Source organism: Hemiscyllium ocellatum, chromosome 5 (genome assembly GCF_020745735.1).
Source record: "Hemiscyllium ocellatum isolate sHemOce1 chromosome 5, sHemOce1.pat.X.cur, whole genome shotgun sequence".
NCBI lineage: Eukaryota > Metazoa > Chordata > Chondrichthyes > Orectolobiformes > Hemiscylliidae > Hemiscyllium > Hemiscyllium ocellatum.
In genome coordinates this window covers 15,195,158-15,216,287 of record NC_083405.1, presented here as the reverse complement: position 1 = coordinate 15,216,287, position 21,130 = coordinate 15,195,158, and the positions used below count along the sequence as shown (strand labels likewise).

Sequence of the window (21,130 nt, the reverse complement as noted above, 5' to 3'; positions counted from 1 at the left end):
TGGTCCTGCAGCCCATCTGTGCCAACAAAACGATGATAAATCTACACTAGCCCCACAGCCGTCAATGTTATGACACTTCACAAGTGCTCAACCACGTACTTTTTGAAAGGCTGAGGTTTCCCACCTCAAATACTGTCCGAAGCACAAAATCGAAAACAGAAACAGAAATTGCTGGAAAAACCTCAGCAGGTTGGGAGAACACGTGGAGAGAAAGCAGAGTTAACATTTTCAGTCTGATGATTCTTCCTCAGAACTGGCAGGCAGTGGCCTCCCAGGCAGTCCATTCCACACTCCCACTACCCTCTGGGTGAAATCATTTTCTCTCAACTCCCCTCAAAATCTCCCACCTTTCATCGTAAAAGTGTGTCCTTTTTAATGTGAACAGCTGCTTTTCATATACACTATCTACATCCCTCAATCTTGTACACCATCAGCTGTAGCCAAACCAAACCTGTATATAACTGCCACATAACCTCCCCCTTATCATCTATGCCAGGACTGATAAAAGGCCTTATTACTCTGCCCTGCCGCCATCAGGCAATTGTGGATAAGCATCCCAAGATCCCTCTGCTTGTCTGAGCTTCCGAGTGTCCTGCCAGTGAGTACTCCCTTGTTTTGGTACTTCTTCCAAAGTGCATCGTCACAAATTATCAGGATGAAATTGCATCTGTCTAGGATCTGTTCATCTGACCCAGTTTATATTCTCAGGCATTATTCTTCCCTGACAAACATTTGATAAGTCTGCGCATCATCCACAAGCCTAATTATTATCCTGCCTACATTCTCATCATCTGCTTTTTGTTAATAGATACCACGAACAAAATGGAATGCAAGGCAGAATTCCTGACCAAGCCATGCTGACTATCCCTGATCAAACCTTGCCTCTCTACATGGAGTTTAATTTTCTTGTTCAGATTTTTCTAAAATGCCCTCCCTACCACTCATGAGACACTTAATGGTCTATGGTTCCTTGATTTATCACTACCACACTTCCTGAAAAATTGAACCACGTAAGCTGTGGTCAGAGAGGAATTAAAAATTTGGGTCACGGCACCTGTGCTCCCCCCTTTCTCTCCCAAACCAGCCGGAGCTATTGCTGATCTGGACCTGGAGATTTGTCTACTTTTAAGCCCACCAAAACCACCTCTTTCCCTCTATTATTAGTTCCATGACTGCACATAGACAGCAATGGAAATGAAGTGATAGAATAGATAAGAAAATCAACTAGTGCATATGTTTTACAAAAGGTTCTGCAACATTTTGAGATTACACCTTAATACATCTCTGATGGACTTGATCTAACACCCACCTTTCTGCGCTTCATCTGTTCCAGCCAGCAATGCATAGAAAACGTGGTAATTTCTCTCCCCAGGGTTCTGCCTGACTACACGGTTCTGCAAAATAAAATGAAATCTCTACATCCGGAATCTTGCAAACCACAAAATGAACATCTCGCATTATTTTGTTAGAAAAATGGTACTAAAAGACACAAATGCTTCAACATAAGATATCCTTACCTTTTCTAATAAATCTTTAAGTCAAAGAATAATCTGTCAAGGTCAACAATTTGATACAAATTTTGTTATGCAAGTAGAACAAAAATCAATATTCTAATAAATTAGGTATTAAACAACAGATTTACAGAAATTCAGGAACAAATAGGAAAATACAGGAAACATCCCAGTAATCCTCTTTTGTTTGCTGTCTATACGCACTACATCCTTCCTACAGTGTGGTGACCTGAACTGCACACCAACCTTGGGACCCTAATTATGAAACAAACTGGACTCTCAAGTTTCTTCTAATGAATCACATTTTGTTTGGCTGTAAAAAGCATTTTTGAATTAATAATGGAGTTGCACTTAGATAGGAATCACATTAAAGGATACAATCTATGATTCTGCCTCCCTGAATATTTCCTTTTTGACAGAAGTTCAGCTTAATGAACTTCCCAAATCGACTGGAGTTGTTGTTATGGACAGTCTTCGCATTACCAAACACTTCCATGATGGGACTGTAGATTCAAAAGAGAGATTTGAATTCAGTGGATTGAATGTACACACTGGCATAAAACAATGACACACAAACTGACTAAATGTTTGATTTTAATTTTCATCTTTTAGAATGAGGCTTAAAACTATAACAAAAATCTCAAGTATCTGTGAACACAGGTTAATACTATTAACAAGTATAGTATTCGTGAATGCGGAATATAATAAGTGCTGGTGAAATCTGGAATAGACATCCCTCAGCCTCGAACACTCCATTGAAAACAATCCAAGTTTGTCCAATCTTTCCTTACAGCTACTACACTCCAATCCAGTAATCCTCTTTTGTATACTCTCTATAGGCACTACCTCCTTCCTACAGTGTAGTGACCTGAACTGCACACAATACTCGAAATGTGCCCGAGCTAAAGTCTGATACAACTGCAGCAGGATGTGCCAAAGGCTATATTCAATGCTCCAACTGATGAAGGCAACTCATACGGTGGATGCCTTCTTTAACAACAGATTCACTTGCGTTGACAATTACAGGGAGCTATGGACTTGCAACCCTATCAATCCTCCCAAGGGTCCTTCAATTTACTGTACACTACCTGCTTGCATTTGACCTCCCCAAATGCATCATTGCATACCTGTCCAGAATAAAGTTCATTTACTTTTCGCCACTCAACTTAACAATGGGTCTGTAGGCTGCTGTATTCTTTGATATCCTTCCTCACTATCCACAATTCTGAAAATTTGCAAGTCATCTGCAAAGTTACCAATTGGACCACCCTCATTTTCAGTCAAAATATCTGCATCACAGAGGTTCCAGCAGCGATTCTTGGAGATATACACTGCCAGGCAGGAAAAAAAGCAACCCTCCACACCATCCCATTCGCTTGTATGACCAAGCCAACTTTGTATCCAACTTGCCAACTCACAAAGGACCTCATGTTATGAGTTTACTGGACCAGCCTACCATGAGGGACTTGGTCAAATGTTTTGGTAACGTCCATGTAGACAACATCCACTGCCTGACCCTCAATCATCTTTGTGACTTGCTCAAAAAATTCAAACAAGTTTGAGAGACAAGACCTCCATGATAAAGCCATGCTGACTTTCCCGAATAAGTCCATTCTACTCCAGGTTCAAGTAATTCCTGTCCCTAAGAGTCTTCTGCAAATAACGACCTTATTATTGATGTGGAGCTTACTGGCTGATAAACTTCCTGGATTATTTCCTGTTCCTTCTGAAAGAAAGGAACAGCATTGACTCTTATCCAGTCTTCTGGGACCTCATCGCTCTCAACACATCCTCCTTCTTAACAGTGCAATGTCCTTGCATACTCTTCCCAAAACTTACCATTATCCATGTTCTTTTGCTTGGTGAATACCAATACATAGTATTTGTTCAGTGAGTGGTTGGGAGTGGACTTACCCTTTCCAATGCTACCCCTTGTGCTCCTGGTAAGTGTACTAAATGCTTTAGGATTCTCCTTAATCTTAATTGTTTAGCAATGACATGGAGGAGTCAGTGTTGGACTGGGGTGGACAAAGTTAAAAAAAATCACACAACACCAGGTTATAGTCCAACAGGATTATTTAGAAGCAGTAGCTTTCGGAGTGCTGCCCATCAGGTGGGTTGTGGAGCATAAGACAATTTACAGCAAAAGATTAGTGTCATACAACTGAAATGATACATTGAACAAATGCACAATCATCAGACAGAGGCTGATAGCCAAATTCAGTATACATGATGATGGCCTCAACTTGGATCCATGTCACACTCCACATGACCCCACCACACTATTCGCTCTCTCTCACACACACTCACTAACAGACCAGTGGAAGATACATTTGCAGTGTCAGGAAGCAAAAGATACTTCACGCAAACCTTATTTCAGATTAAAAAAAATCACCTTCACAGATATGGAAAATCCTAGGTTTCATCTCTAATTCAGGAGTAAGTGCATTCTGATTGGAAGAATGAAAACTACCACCCAAGTTTGGTGTTTCTGGGTTGCTAATGAAGGAAATAAACTGAAAAAACCTCATGGCCAGTGGCCACTTGGCACTATATTTCCGCCAAACCGATCTGAAAGCAAAAATGCTAGCTCAAGGGATCTTGCCTTTCCAGATGATAGGATAATGTATTAGAACTCAGTATAAGACCATAAGATGTTGGAGCTAAAGTAGGCCTATTGGCTCATCAAGTCTGCCATTCAATGAATTCATGGCTGATCTGATAATCCTCAACTGCACTGCCTGCCTTTTCTCCCCCCAAAGTCCTTGATTCGCTGACTGATTAGAAATCTCTCAGTCCTGAACATACTTGACAACCAAGCCATCTGGAATAAAGGAATCCACAGATTCATTATCCTCACAGGGGGGACATTCCTTTTCATTTTCGTCTTAAATGGGCAATCCCTTAACTCAGATTGTACGCTCTGGTCAGAGATGCTTCTGACAAAGGAAACTGTCTCACTGTGACTAGCCTGTCAAATCTTCTCTGAACCTTATACATTTCAATGAGATCTCCTCTAATTCTCCTAAATTCCAATGAATACCAGGCCAAATCTATTCGGTTTCTCCTCATTAAACAATCCTTTTACACCAGAATCAACTGAGTGAACCCTCTTTGGACTGCTTCCAATGCCAGTACCTCTTTGTTTAGATAAAGATGGGGATGGGATGAAAAACTGTTCACCAAATTCCAGCTGTGGTCTGATTCGTGTCATATGTAGTTTCAGAAAAACCTTGCTACTTTTCCAATTATTTCAAACTGAATGTAGACCAACAGCCATTTACCTTCCCTATTTCATGCTGAACTCCAATTCTAATATTTTGTGGTTTATGCACTTGAATTCCCAAATCCCTGCATGTCACTTTTCTGAAATTTTGTCTGATTTAAGTAATACCCAGCTTCCCTATTCTTCCTGCCAAAGTGCATAATCGCATATTGGCCAAAAGCATATTCCATCTGCCAGGTTTGTGCTCACTCACTCAACCTATTGATATCCCTGTCAAATCTTCGATCATTCTCACAACTTGTCTTCCCAACTATTTTTCTGTCATGCACAAACTTCATTTCCATCATCCAAGTCTTTAATAAAGATCGTAAATAATTGTGCTGCCAACAGCAATCCCAATATCACTCCACTAATTACAAACTGCACTCCTGAAAATCTCCCCTCTGTCCCAACTGTGTTTTCTATTAGTTAGTTATTACCTTATCCATGCCAAATATACCCCTAATACCATGGGCTCTTGTCTTATTAAGTGTATGATAAAACATAGAGCATTACAGCACTGTACAGGCCCTTCTGCCCTCCATGTTACACCAGCCTGTGAAATTGATCTGAAGCCCATCGAACCTACACTATTCCAATTTCATCCGTATGCCGATCCAATGGCCATTTAAAATCCCTTAAAGATGGTGAGTCTACTACTGTTGCAGGCAGGGCGTTCCATGCCATTGCTACTCTGAGTAAAGAAACTACCTCTGACATTTGTCCTATATTTAATCATCTCTCAGTTTAAAGCTACACCCCGTCATGGTAGCCATCACCATCGGAGGAAAAAGACTCTTCTGATCATCTTTTATGTCACTGTTAAGTCATCTCTCAACTTTCTTCTAAGGAAAACAGCCTTCAGTCTCTCCTCAGCCTTTCCTCAAAAGACCTTCCCTCCATACTAGGCAACATCGTAGTAAATCTTCTCTACACCCTTTCCAAAGCTTCCACATCCTTCCCATAATGCTGCAACCAGAACTGTACGCAATACTCCAAGTGCGGCCGCACTAGAGTTTTGTACAGCTGCAACATGACCTAGTGACTCCAAAACTCAATCTCTCTACCAAAAAAGCTAACACACTGTATGCCTTCTTAACAACCCTATCGACCTGAGTGGCAACTTTCAGGGTTCTCTGCACATGGACACAGATCTCTCTGCTCACCAACACTACCAAGAATCTTACAATTAGCCAAGCACTTTGTATTCTTGTTACTCCTTCCAAAGTGAATCACCTCACACCTTTCCGCATTAAACTCATTTGCCACCTCTCCACCTAGCTCTGCAGCCTGTCTATTTCCCTCTGTAACCTGTAATATCATTTGGCACTGTCCACCACTCCACCAACCTTAGTGTCATCTGCAAATTTACCAATCCATCCTTCTATGTCCTCATCCAGGTCTTTTATAAAAATGACAAACAGCAGTGAACCCAAAATAGACCCATGCGGTACACCACTAGTAACTGAACTCCAGAATGAACATTTTTGATCAACCACCACCCTCTGTCTTCCTTCAGCTAGCCAATTTCTGATCTAAACCACTAAATCGCCCTCAATCCCATGCCTCTATTTTGTGCAATAGCCTACCATGGGGAACCTTATCAAATGCCTCACTGAAATCCAAATACACCACATCAACCACTTTATCCTCATCCACTTGTTTGACCAGCTTCTACAAGAACTCAATAAAGGTGTGTTAGGCAGGGCCTACCCTTCACAAAACTGTGTTGATTATCCATAATCAAATTATTCCTCGCTAGATGATTATAAATCCCATCTCTTACATTCCTTTCCAACCCTTTACCTACAACCGACGTAAGGCTCACTGATCTTACAAAAATGGTCTCTACTCTCCTTCTTGAAGAAAAGAGCAACATTTGCTATCCTCCAGTCTTCTGGCAGTATTCCTGTAGATAATGACAACATAAAGATTAAAGCCAAAGGCTCTGCAATCTCCTTTCTAGCTTCCCAGTGAAACCTAGAAAAAAATCCCATCTGACCAAGGGGACTTTAATCTTTTCACATTTTCCAGAATTGCTAACACCTCCTCCCTATGAACCTCAATCGCATCTTGTGTAATACCCTGTATCTCAGTATTCTCCTTGACAACATTGTCTTTCATCAGTGTTCACACTGGAAAAAGACAAAAGAATGTTCATTTACAGCCTCTCCAAACGCTTTGGACTCCACGCACAACTTCCCACTACTGTCCTTGACAGGCCCTAATCTTACTCGTCACTCTTTTATTCCTAACAATAGAACCCAACAGAGTGGAAACAGGCCACTTGGCCCAAAAAATCCACACCAACTCTTCGAAGAGGAACCCACCCAGACTCATTTCCCTACCAATTACTCTACATTTATCCATGATTAATGCCCCTAACCGACACATCCCTGAACACTAAGGGGCAATTTAGCACAGTCAATTCATCTGGCCCGCACATCTTTGGATTGTGGGAGGAAACCCACACATACATGAGGAGAACGTGCAGACTCCACACAAAGTCACCCAAGGCAGGAATCGAACCTGGGTCCCTGGTGCTGTGAGGCAACAGTGCTAACCACTGAGCCACCGTGCTGCCCTAATCTTATAACGTAGAGTACTGCGTAAAACATAGGTTAGGCCACAGCTGTGAACATTGTGTGTAGTTATGGATATCACATTATAGCTGGGGTGTGATTACACTGGAGATTTATCAAGATGTTGCCTGGACTGTTATGAGAGATTTGATAGACTGGGGTCATTTTCCTTAGAGCAGACAAAACGGAGGAGACTCAGGATTGAAAGGTATACATTTATGAGGCTATAGTTCTAACATAACAGGCAGTAGGTTCAGAGGGGATGTGAGGAAAACATTTATGGTCAAAGGGGTGGTGAGAATCTGTCGGCAAGGTAAGTAAAGGCTATAAATACTTACCACCAGGATGTTGGGCCTTCATCTTGGCAGTGGAGCTGAGTGGGAGCGGTCAAGTTGCACTCTGGGAAGGTGATAAACTGTTATATTTGGGCAGTGGCTAAACCTGAGATACTACACATGCAGTGTCTCCCACCCAGCCCCCCTCCTCTAAACAAAAAATAATTCTGTGGTGCGTTGATAAGGTAAGATTTTTCTTTCTCTTTTTTAACCGTGTGCTGGTAAGTAGTGTGATTGGTATAAAAGTTGTTTTTTATTTCATTTACCTCTTATTAGATATCACAGATGGACTAAGTTAAGTTTAAGCGTAAAAATGGCAGGAGATCCAAGACGTGTATTAAGCTTCTCGTCTCAATGTGGGAGCACAGCAAAATGGCTGATGGCCCCGCCTCCTTCGCGTGGAGCAAGTATGTCCAGCTGCAGCTCATGTTAAACTACATGATGGCTCTAGAGCTGTGGATGGACTCACTTTGGAGCATCCGCGATGCTGATGCCGTCGTGGATGGCACGTTTAGCATATTGGTCACACCACAGATTAGACCTGCTAAGGGAGAAAGGGAATGGGTGACCAAAAGGCAGAGGAAGCGCAGGAAGGCAGTGCAGGTGTCCCCTGTGGTCATTTCTGTCCAAAACAGGTATACCATTTTGGATACTGCTGGGGGAGATGGCTCACCAGGGGAAGGCAGCAGGAACCAAGTTCATGGCACTGTGAACTGGCTCTGCTGTATAGAAAGGTGGGATAAGCAGGGAAGGGCAATAGTTAAAATAGTTGTGGGTGGCACGGTGGCACAGTGGTCAGCACTGCTGCCTCACAGCGCCAGAGACCCGGGTTCTCCCCGTGTCTGCGTGGGTTTCCTCCAGGTGCTCCGGTTTCCTCCCACAGTCCAAAGATGTGCAGGTCAGGTGAATTGGCCATGCTAAATTGCCCGTAGTGTTAGGTAAGAGTTAAATGTAGGGGTACGGGTGGGTTGCGCTTCGGTGGGTTGGTGTGGACTTGTTGGGCCATAGGGCCTGTTTCCACACTGTAAGTAATCTAATCTTAAAAGGGGATTCAATTGTAAGGGGAGCAGATAGGCATTTCCATGGTCGAAAACGAGACTCCTGAATGGTGTGTTGCCTTCCAGGGGTACAGGGATGTCACAGATCGGCTGCAGGACGCTCTGAAGGAGGAAGGGTGAACAGTCAGCTGTCATGGTGCATTTTGGCACCAATGATATAGGTAATAACTGTGATGAGGTTCGAAAAGCAGAATTTAGAGAGTTAGGAAACAAGTTAAAAAGTAGGACTTCAGAGGTAGTAATCTCAGGATTGCTACCAGCATTACGTGCATGCCAGAATAGAAGTGAAAGAATAGGAAGGGACCGGTTCTGGGAGAGGTGGGACTATTACAAGTCAGACAGTCCATGCTGGGCAGGACTGGAACCAATGTCTGAGCGGGTGCTTTTGCTAACGCTGTTGGGGAAGGTTTAAACTAATGTGGCAAATGGACGGGAACCAAATGAGGAGGTTAGTGAAAAGTAAGGAGGTAGTTACTTAGGGAACTAGGTAATGAAGCCACCTTATTTGGTGCTGCTTTCATATGTCTGTGCGATCTGTCCTTTCTTATTCTACTCAGGAGTATCATTGCCAAAACAGTCACCACATCCTTCAGCTTTGTAAGCCAATGCATCCCCTACTCTGAGCCCTCTCTAATTAATTTAAAGGACTAGATAATCCATTTGAGGAGAAAGTCAGGACTGCAGATGCTGGAGATCAGAGCTGAAAATGTTTTGCTGGAAAAGCGCAGCAGGTCAGGCAGCATCCAAGGAGCAGGCGAATCGACGTTTCGGGCATGAGCCCTTCTTCAGGAATCCATTTGCCAAGACACTGATCCAAATACAGTTCAAATGAAGGCTGTCTGACTAGAAAAACTCCCTTCTATATCAGGTGAATTGGCCATGCTAAATTGCCCACAGTATTAGGTGCATCAATCAAAGGGGAAATGGGTCTGGGTGGGTTGTTCTTCAGAGGGTCTGTGTGGACTGGTGAGCCGAAGGGCTTATCTCCACACTGTAGGGAATCTAATCTAATCAATAATGGAGCCCATAAACAGCAACCCAATTCTTCTCTACCCATTTTTATGTCACACATTTAAAGTTATTTACACTGAACCAGTATGGCCATGGTTCTGATAGAAATCCTGACATTATTACAATAATGGTTCTGTTTTATCATTGAGGTCCTAAATGCTCAACTTGCTTCAGCAGTTCCTCCTTTCTTAGTTTTCTCAGTTGTTCGCATGAATAAATTATAATTATAAATATATAAATTTCCTTTCCAGCCCAAGATACCCTTTTCCTTGGCACTATGCAGGCAACACAGCCTTTGGAACTCTGAAATGTAGCTGCAGACAACAGTACGTATCTTCTAATTATATACACCCAACGCTAATAAGTTCCTAATTCCTATCCATAATTAGATGGCTCCTTCGACCACAGCGACATGGTCAGTTCACATGTCCTCTCTGCTCTCCTCTCCACGCAGCTTGCAGGACAACTGATGGGCAACTGCATCATCACAGCCTCCTCGACAATTGTCCCTTGATCTCCCTGCAAGCCTCACCTAGAAATGCACCACCTTGTCCTTGGTCACAGACCAAGTTTAAATTACTTAAACTAGGTGGTGTGATCTCCACCTGGAGCAAATTATCCAGGAAACCCTCACCGTCCTTGACGCAAACTAACACCATGTTCTTCAATTCAGATTCACACTTGTTCAAGCTCTAAACACATGGTACAGATGAGTTCACTGTGGATCATCTTGGTGTCCAACAGCTCCTACTTGCTGCAGCTGCAAATACCAGCTGCTACAGCTTAAATAAAATATGACGATATGAATTGAATCACTCTAATATCCTTGCACTTTCCACTTGAAGAATTCCCACTCTGAACATTATATAATATATTCCCTCTTTGCTTTCAGAACAGACTCTAATATCAACACTACACTGAAATAAAAAGACAACTTGAGCAAGCTACTGGAAAATCCTAATTTCAGTCAGTGCCTTCTGAACAGGAGGGGAAAAAGGTTTGCACAGAAGACATAAAATTAATAGACCAAATGTAGAAATCTCTGCATCCGAGCAATTTGCCCTGCTTAACAGAAGAAAAAGTTTGAAAGAAGTATAATATTAGTTATTTAAAAAATGAGAGAGGTTAACATTAAGTAGATGCATCAAAATATTATAGCTCAAACATATTGAATGACACCAAGATGTCCAAATTCTCATTGAAACCTTGATTGCATGTACAAACTAAGCATTCAGGCATTCATCACCTTACCTGCTTTCCAAAATAGCCTGCTCAACATAGGAGACATTTTCTTTTGCTGTAACATCAAGGGAATGCTGGCTCATTGCTGATAAATACTTCAAGATAAGTTTTGTGCTTTCAGTTTTCCCAGCACCACTTTCTCCACTACAACAAAAACACCATTATAGATTAACATAAATAACACATAACAACAATACCCAATACATTCTTTAAATGTTATCCAAATTTGTAAGGACCATTCAGGAGGGTTTCTTGATACACTTCGTAAGCATTCCAACCAGGGAAGGGGTTATATTGGACCTGGTTTTGGGAAATAAGCCCGGTCAGATGAGTGAAGTTTCAGTGGGACAGCATGTCTGGATTAACATCCATAATCCCGTCAGTTTAAAGATACTCACGGGTAGGGATAACAGCAGTTCTTGGGTGAAGGTGTTAAAATGGGGGGAGGCAAACTACAACAACATTAGGCAGGAACCGGAAAATTTTTGTTTGGAGGCGGCTGTTTGAGGGTAAATCCATATGGGTCATGTGGGAGTATTTCAAACAGCAGTGGATAAGAGTTCAGGAGTGGCACATTCCTGTGAGAATGAGGGACAGGTTGGCAAGCTGTCATGTTATGACCTTGGTCAAAAAGAACAAAGAAGCACACAGGTAGCTCTGGGATAACACACATTTTAGCGGGACAATTTGGCTAGACCGTTGCTGAAGAATTAGGAAACGGAATTTTCGAGAATGCTTGCCTCTGTTTGCAATCGCACTAACACTGTGGGGATAGGTTTATGCGCACATGCCAATGTCTGCGCCGAAGTTTTTGCGTCATTCGGCGTATGTGTGATGTCAGCGCTGGTCTTTCATTCCATACTGTGCATGCACCAATGTCAGCTGCCGACAGAGCAGCTACCAGGGGTACTGTACAAAGACCAGCTTTCTCACACGTTTTAAAATGTATTGTGTTAAATTTAGTTTTGGTTTGTTAACAAACACTATTTCAACCTTCATTCAGGCTATGCTCTATGCTGTATTAGACTTTTGGGTGATTTTTGAGTAATCACGAGTGATATTTTCTGCTGGTCTGCGCCAACCCCACTTTTTATATAAAGCAAGGTTTTACTGGAACCCAACTACAGTATTCTAGAAAAAATACCTGCATGTATGGTTGCGGAGAATGGGAACTGACAAAACTCCTGAAGTACATATGGTAGGAAGGAGAGATCTTGAACAGGAAATTAGAATGATCAAAAGTCATTACGAAACAGGATTAAAAAGAGAATTTCAAGGCTTTTTAAACATATATTAACCAGTCCTAGGACAGGCTAATCCAACACCAATGGAAGTGCCTCGAGGCCTGGCATTCAAACAGGAACTCCATCAATAAACACATTGATTTGGATCCCATTTACCAATCTTTCAGAAAAAGAACTGGAAATGATATCACCCACCTTCGGAGTCCAAGACACTTTAATAGAAAGCAAGACAGAACACCAGTGCATCCCCGGAGGCTCACTGATGATGTTACCCAACATAGCGACAAAACATCTGAGAACACACCTGCTACCTCAGGTGAGCAAACTTACAACCTGAATCTCAATCTGAGCTACAAATCTTCTCAAAATTCAGAAACCCTTAGGAGTGTTGATATGCGGAGGGATCTGGGTGTGCAGGTCCACAGATCACCAAAGACAACAGCACAGGTAGGTAAAAGTTGGGGGGGAAAAAAAGCCTATTTCATGCTTACCTTCATTGGAAGGGGCATTAAGTATAAAGATAGGCAAGTTATGCTGTAGCTTTATAGAACTTTAGTTGAAGCACACCTGGAATATTACATACAGTTATGGTCACCACACTACCAGAAATATATGGATGCCTTGGAGAGGGTACAGAAATAGTTTGCCAGGATTTCGTCTGGTATGGGGAAGTTTAACGATGAGGAAAGGTTGGATAGACTGGGTTTGTTTTCACTGGAATGCAGAAGGTTGAGGGGTGACCTGATAGATGCCTATAAGATTGCGAATGGCATGGATAGAGTTGAAAGTATAAGGCTTTAAGGTGGAGGGGTCGAATTACTGGGGAACACAGATTCAAGATGCATTTAGGTGGGGATTAAAAGCCAGGTGCTAGGCCAGTTTTTCACACAAAGAGTGTGTGTTAAACACCTGGAACGCACTGCCAGAGGTGATCATGGAAGAGATACAACAGCAGCTTTCCAGAAGCACTTGGACAAATACATTAACAGAAAGAGAATCGGGATACTGAAAGTGAAGGCAGTTTTAACATGAATGGACAAATGTGTCGGTGCAGGCTTGGATGGCCAAGTGGCCTGGTGCTGTGCTGTACTGTTCTTTGTTCTATTTACTTCACTCTCAAAGTCATGAAACGATTCAGAGCCCTAACATCCTGTTTCCAAAATTCTTCCTTACACGAAATCCAATTATGCTAGCATCTCATTTCTTGCAATGTAATCCTCAGAAAATCCTGTCAAGAAATCCTGGAATGTAAGGTCTGGGTAATTGATGGCTAATGATTAAATTATGGGCAGCAGAAGATAATTAAGTGTAAAATGACAAGTCAGCCAGGAAACAGTGAAGTAAGCAGCTGGAGTAGGTTTCTGAAGTGTATTCCAATAAATAAGACCTACCCACTATGAATTCAGGGAAAGAATGTCCCAGGAAAGACTTAAAAGTCAGCTTACCATCACCTTATCCAGTACAGGATGATGGGGAATAAAGGCTGGCCAAGCCAAAGAAGGACACATCCCACAAGTGAATAAAAGTAAGCAAGCCTGCCCTTGCCTCCAACTCACCTTGCAGAGGCCATTAAATTCCAGTCTGGTTTGGGACTCAGTGAAATATTCCTAATTAGATTTAACCTACAGCTGTGATAACACAATCTCCAGTGTGTTCTACATTACAATCTGTGAAGTACTAGAACATAATAGGTAGCTGGATTGAATTAATTCAAGGTTTTTAAAGTACCCCTAACAGACTGGCATCTGTTCCACACTTCAATGGCAGAGCAGGTGGCTAAACTTCGAATCAATAGGAAGAATAATATACAGGGTCCAAATTACGCACTAAAATCTGAACCCAACCCAGTGTTCTTGGGTCGGAGGTTATGACCTGCCACATTTCCAATGTCTGTAAAAGTAAACGGAGGTGACAATTTCAAAATTCCAATCCCACAACTGCTTTTCCCCTTCCTATGACATGGGAATGCCATGCACTGGATCCAGTCCAATTGCATTCAACTTCCCAACATTTAATAGAAAAAAATACTTTTGCCCAGTCAGAATTAGGTGCCACACCAGCAGTCTGACAATTTTGAGTATGCATTAGTGGATACTATTTCATGCTTCATTACAGGCCAATCACACGTGCATACTGCCCCAGTTCAAAAGTAAGTTTAGAAATACTAAACTTAATTTCCAGGTTAATAAAATTCATAGCAACGCCAAATTGTGGGGTGACTTCTTTCCTCTATCCTATTTTAAATAAACTATATAACTGGGTTTTAATCATGCACTTGTAGCCAGGTAACCAGTTTCTCACATCAACTGAGAGGAAGTTGAAAGTGGACAAATTTGTTTGAATACATGCTTTCTTTAATTCAGAGGGTATACATTCCATGTCAATTTATGAAGCATGTCCTGTGTTTCTGACCGTTAAATGAAGCTGTCATGTTTGCAAGTAACCAGCTGTTCTAGAATAAAGAATCTTTATTCAGAGTGCAGTGTGATTGCTTTTGTGTGAAGAGTATTTGTTAGCTACTCTTATTTAAAAAAAAACCTTTCATAAGAAAATAACTCAGTTGAACAGCTGGCTCACGTTTTACAGACATCCTTGTTGCAAGAATTGGGATTACATGTGTCCAACGCTTTTCAAAAGTTTGCTTTACGCCACTTGGCTTTTACCATAGACCTTTTACATTAGTACCGGTTTTCGCTAACTGAAAGAAAGCCAAAAAGGATTTCTGCTTTTCCAAAAACAGTAATTGCTTCTTTGCTTTATTCCATTCCGGCTATGAAAGGTTTCAAAGGAATGCTCTAGTTTTGGATATTGGGGGAAACTTTGGAGGAACATCGATTATCCAGCAAGATTGCAAGGTCCCAATGCTAGGCTCAACGATGTTATCCAGCATTTGATTAACCAAAATGAAATACTCCCCAACCATGCCCTTCGAATAATCGAGGTTCCTCTGTATACTGTAATTACTTTAACAATGAAATTACACCTAGCAGTGCAGTTATAGATCTCAACTTGCACAGTTAGATTATGTCCTCAAACATTTCAAGCTCAAGTATGTGGATCAACTTAGAGGAGAAATTGAGGACTTTGGAAAATGTCAAATGCACATCACAGAATATTGGCTCAAACATCTTCCTACATTTATGTATTAGCACCAAAAGACTAATTTAATGTTGATTGAGAGCACTAGTTACAGGAGGCAATAGTCAGATTTAGTATCTTAAAGGGAAAATAAAAAGATTTTCAGTAACATAATCTTTGTAACACCCACCAAACTCAACTCCCATAGAAGTGTTGTCGCAGTATTGAAATGTACAAACAGTACGCTTCAAATTTGCAAGGTTATAATTTTTTTTGTCATTTACAGAAAACAGGAAACTGTTTCACTTTGATAGTAAATGTACTTTCAGTTTTCCAGTACAGATGGAAAAATACAGCATTAACATTTTAGGTGATGTTTACAGAAATTGAAAACTGGCACTTGGGTTATTTCATTGTCATCTAGTGTGAAAAATGTATTTTACGATAACAATAATATTAGATGAAAAACACTCTATGCATATTGGGCATGATTTTAAAATGCTAGCTGTTTCTTTCTGACCCAACGAGGGAGTAAGCAGAGCAGCAATTGGAAAATTCACATATCCTCCCACTTCCTGTAAAAACATTGTTATTCCTTACTTCCAATTCTTCTGCCTCCAATGTATCTGCTCCCAGGACATCCCAAATGGCCTCCTAATTCAAGAACAACAATTCTCTCCCCCCCACAACACGTGATCAACAATGCCCTCCAGTGCTTCCTGCACCTCTGCCTTTGAACCCCACCCCTTCAACCGCAACAAGGATACAACCCCCTGGTTTTCAGCTTCCACCCCACTAATCTCCAGATAAAACACATCATTTCTGCCACCTATAATCAGACCCCAGAGGTCTATTTCCCTCCCCACTCCTATCAGCATTTTGCAGGGACCATTCCCCTCGCGAGTCATTCATTAGGTCCACATCCCCAATTCTCCACTTTATATTCTTCACTTTCACTTGCTGTCAACCAGAAGTGTAAAACCTAAGCCCTCACCTCCGCCCTTCTATCCAAGGCTCCAAAGAATCCTTCCATATTCGGCAGAGATTTTCCTGCACATCCAAATACCTCATCTACTGTGTCCAGTGCTCTTAGTGTAGTCTCCTCCGCACTGGGGGGACAGAACGCCAACTTGTGAAATGGTTCAGGGAACACCTGTTGAACATGTGCACCAAACACCACCGCCACCCTGTGGTCAACCACCTCAACTCCCCCTCACACTCCTCCAAAGACATGCAAGTCCTGGACCATCTCCACCACCAAATCCAAGCCTCCCGATGCCTGGAGGAAGAGCACCTCATCTTCCACCTTGGGATTCCAACTATATGACAACAATGGGGATTTCACCAGTTTCCTCAACTCCCCACCTCCCTACTCATCCCAGATCCAACCCTCCAACTCTGAACCACTGTCTTAAACTATCCTACCTGTCCATCTTCCTTCCCACTATCCGGTCCACTCTCCCCTCAGACTTTTCACCATCACCATATACCTTCATCTACCTATCACCCTCCCAGATGGCTTCCCCTAGCCCTACTCCCACTCTACGATTTACCTTTCAGTCTACTTCTCCCCCCCCCCCCCCCCCCCCTCCATATTCCTGAATGTTGATTTGCCGTGCTCCTCAGATGCTGCCGGACTTGCTGGGCTTTTCCAGCGCCACACATTTTGACTGTTTCTTGCTTTACCAACTGGCCATCAGGAGACTGACAAATGTGACCGACTACATTCGGTGGTCAATCTCTCGGAGGCAACAGCCTAGTGGTATCGCTGCTGCACCATGAATCCAGAAACTCAGTGAACACTCAAGAGACCCAAGTTTGAATTCTGCCATGGTGGATGGTGGAATACGAATTCAGTCAACATTTGGAATTACACATCTAACAATGACCATGAAACGATTGCAGATTGTCCAAAAAACTCCTTTGGTGCACAGGGAGGAAATCTGCTGTGACCCTCATGTGACCCGAGGCCCACAGCAATGGTGGACTCCCTGAATTGGTGAAGTGAGCCATTCAGTTGTGACAATCGCTATTACGTTTGAGCAAAGAAATGAAATCAGGTGGACCAGCTGACATTGACCAAGGCACCAGAAAAGAGAAATAGCAGAAACAGCCCTGTGGACCCTGCAGAGTCCTCCTCACTCACACCTGGGGGCTAGTACCATAACTGGCGGACGAGTCAAGCTACAGCTCAATATCATATTCATGGAATCAAACCACAACATCCCAGACACTTATCAACATTTCCAGAGGTTGCCCCACAGAACTTGGTCATTTGTCAGTCTCCGCAGTCCAACCAGTCTATGTAGAACACAATCCCAAATGAAACTAGCCCCACCTTTCTTCTCCTGGCACATATCCCTCCAAACCATTCCTATTCATGTATCTATCTTTTAAATGTTGCAATATTCCCCACCTCCACCAATTCCTCAGGACATTCATCCCACACTCAAACCTCATACTGTGTATAAACTTTGCCTCTCTCCTCTCAGCTTACAAGTGAGCCCCCAAGTTTGGAAATCCCGCATCCTAGTAAAAAGCCAACTACCATTAACTCATCTTTCTACTCCAATCTTAGGGTAATTTATATAGTCTAAAAAACAAATTAACTTGCAAATCAAATTAGTGGGTGGCATAGTGGCTAGCATGTCTGCCTCTCAGTGTTGGGGACCCGGGTTCAATTCCAGCCTGGTGCGACTGTCTGTGTGGAGTTTGCACATTCTCGCCATGTCTGTGTGGGTTTCCTCTGGGTGCTCCAGTTTCCTCCCACAATCCAAAGATGTGGAGGTCAGGCGAATTGGCCATGCTAAATTGCCCACAGTGTCTGGGGATGTGCAGGTTAGGTGCATTAGTCAGGAGTAAATGAAGAGCAATTGGGTAGGGGTAATGCAACTAGGTGGGGTACTCTTTAGAGGGTCAGTGTAGACTTGTTACACCAAATGGCCTGATTCTAAGTGGTTAGGATTCTCTGAACTTGCCCTTCAATGGGACCCTGTCCCACCAGCAGCACTGACTCAACATTAGCAGCAGAGTGATCCACAGTTGGCAGCAAGTTATCCTGGGAATCCCCAAAATGGATTGGACCCCACAAAATCTCACTTCAGGTGAAACATGGGCAAATAAATATTCTGCCAATCTCCCTCAGCCGATCAAACAGTACTCCTCCATGTTGAGCAACACCTGGAGGATGACAATGGCGCGAAATGTTCTCTGGGTGGGAATTTCAATATCCAACACCAAGAGTGGCTCAGTAGCAGTACCAATGATTGAGCTGGTCAAGACCTAAAAGGTGCAGTTACTAGACTGTGTCTGGGGCAAATGCTGAGAGAACCAACAAAAGCGGAAAAATATATATCAGGTTATATATGGCCATTTGGATACATAATTGACTTGAAGGTAGGAGACAGATGGTTGTGGTGGGGTGTTGCTTTTCATACTGGAGGCCTGTGACCAGTGGTGTGCCACAAAGACTAGTTCTGGGTCCACTGCATTTTGTCATATAAAATAATTTGGTTGCGAACATAGGAGGAATGGTTAGTAACTATGCAGATGACACCAAAATTGTTCGTATAGTGGTCAGCAAAGGAGGTAATCTCACAGCACAAAGGACCTTGATCAGACAGTCAGAGGAGTGAAAAGACAGGACTACTACACTTAATGGCAAGAACAAAGGACAAAGAACCTGACAGCATAGGAACAGGCCCTTCAGCCCTCCACGCCTGTGCCGATCTAGGTCCTCCATTAAAACCTATCGCCTATTTTCTAAGGATCTGTATCCGTTTGCTCCCTAGATACATCTTAAGTGACGCAATCATTCCTGCCTCAACCACCTCAGCTGGCAATGCATTCTGGACACCTTCTCACCTTGAACTTGTGACCCCTAATAATGGAGTCCACACTCTGGGGAAAAAGCTTCTTGCTATCCACCCTGTCTATACCTCTCATGAATTTGTAGGCCTCAGTCAGGTCCCCATGAACCTTCATCTTTTTGAAGAAAATAATCCTAACTCACTCAACCTCTCTTCAAAGCTAGCATCCTCCATACCAGGCAACATCCTGGTGAAACTTCTCTGCACCTTCTTCAAAGCACCCGCATCCTTTTGGTAATATGGTCCTGGGGAGTGTTGCTGAACAAAGAGACCTTGGAGTGCAAGTTCATTGTTCCTTGAAAGTGGAGTCACAAGTAGATAGGATAGTGAAGGCAGCGTTTGGTATGCTATCTTTTCCCCAGGGTAGGGAGTTCAAAACTAGAAGGCATAGATTTAAGGCTGGGCAGGGGGGGGAAGCCACATCCTTAAACGTTTAAATATTCACAACAACATTTCAGTCAGAAGTGCAGGACAGATGATCCATTTTGGCCAATTCCAGATGCTGCCAGCATCACAGATGTCAGTCTTCAGACAATTTGATTTAATCCACGTGATATCACAATATAGTTGGAGCATTGGAGATGGGTCCTGACAATATTATGACAACGGTACTAAAGATCCATGCTCCAGAACATAGAACATTACAGTGCAGTACAGGCCCTTCAGCCATCAATGTTGCAGCAACCTATGGAACTAATCGAAAGCCCATCTAATCTACACCATTCCAGTTTCATCCATATGTCTATCCAATGACCATTTAAATGCCCTTAAAGTTGGCAAATCGACTGTTGCAGGCAGTGTATTCCCCTACTACTTTGAGTAAGGAAACTACCTTTGACACCTGCACTACATCTGTCATCCCTCAATTTAAAGCTATGTGCCTTCATGCCAGCCATCATCATCTGAGCAAAAAGGGTCTCACTGTCCACCTTATCTAACTCTCCGATTATCTTATATATCTCAATTAAGTCACCTTTCAACCTTTTTCTCTTTAACAAAAACAGCCTCAAGTCCCTCAGCTTTTCCCCGTAAGATGTTCCCTCCATACCAGGCAGTAAGCTAGTAAATGTCCTTTGAACTCTCTCCAAAACGTTCGCATTCCTCCCATAATACAGTGACCAAAACTGTACGCAATACCCCAAGTGTGGCCACACCAGAGTCTTGTACAGCTGCAACATGACCTCGTGGCTCCGAACTCAATCACTCTACCAATAAAAGCTAATACTGTCTTCCTTCTTAACAACCCTATCAATCTGGGTGGCGACTTTCAGGGAGTTACGTACTTGGACACCGAGATCTCTCTGCTCATCTACATTACCAAGAATCTTAGCATTAGCCCAGTACTCTGTATTCCTGTTGCTCCTTCCAAAGTGAATCATCTCATACTTTCCTGCATTAAACTCCATTTGCCACCTCAAGCCCACCTCTGCAGCTTATCTATGTCCATCTGTAACCTACAACATCCTGCAGTACAATCCACAACTCTACCGACCTAAATGTCATCTGCAAATTTACTAACCCAACCTTCTACACCCTCATCCAAGTCACTTACAAAAATGACAAACAACAGTGACCCCAAAACAGATCCTCGCGGTACACCACTAGCAACTGAACTCCAAGTTGAACATTTCCTATCAACCACCACCCTCTGTCTCCTTTCAGCTACCCAACTTCTAATCCAAACAGCTAAATCACCCTCAATCTCATGCATCCGTATTTTGTGCAATAGCCTACCATGGGGAACCTTATCAAAAACCTTTCTGAAATCCATACATACTGCTTTACCCTCATCCATCTGTTTGGTCACCATCTCAAAAGAACTCAATAAGGTGTGTGAGGCATGACCGACCCTTCACAAAACCACATTGACTATCCCTGATCAACTTATTCCTTTCTAATGATTTGTAATAATCTCCTTTAACCCTTTCCAACACT

General features: G+C 42.6%; 1 protein-coding gene across 1 annotated transcript in view; it reads right to left on the bottom strand.

Annotated features, from left to right (window-relative positions):
• Window positions 1–21,130, bottom strand: part of myo10 (myosin X) — a 338,767-nt gene that overhangs the window by 216,909 nt on the left and 100,728 nt on the right. The window contains exons 5-8 of the mRNA XM_060824560.1: window positions 11,014–11,148; window positions 1,890–2,014; window positions 1,518–1,531; window positions 1,310–1,394 (exon numbers count right to left, since the gene is read on the bottom strand). Of these exons, the coding sequence (XP_060680543.1) occupies window positions 1,310–1,394; window positions 1,518–1,531; window positions 1,890–2,014; window positions 11,014–11,148 (359 nt within the window). The remainder of the gene's footprint in view (window positions 1–1,309; window positions 1,395–1,517; window positions 1,532–1,889; window positions 2,015–11,013; window positions 11,149–21,130) is intronic.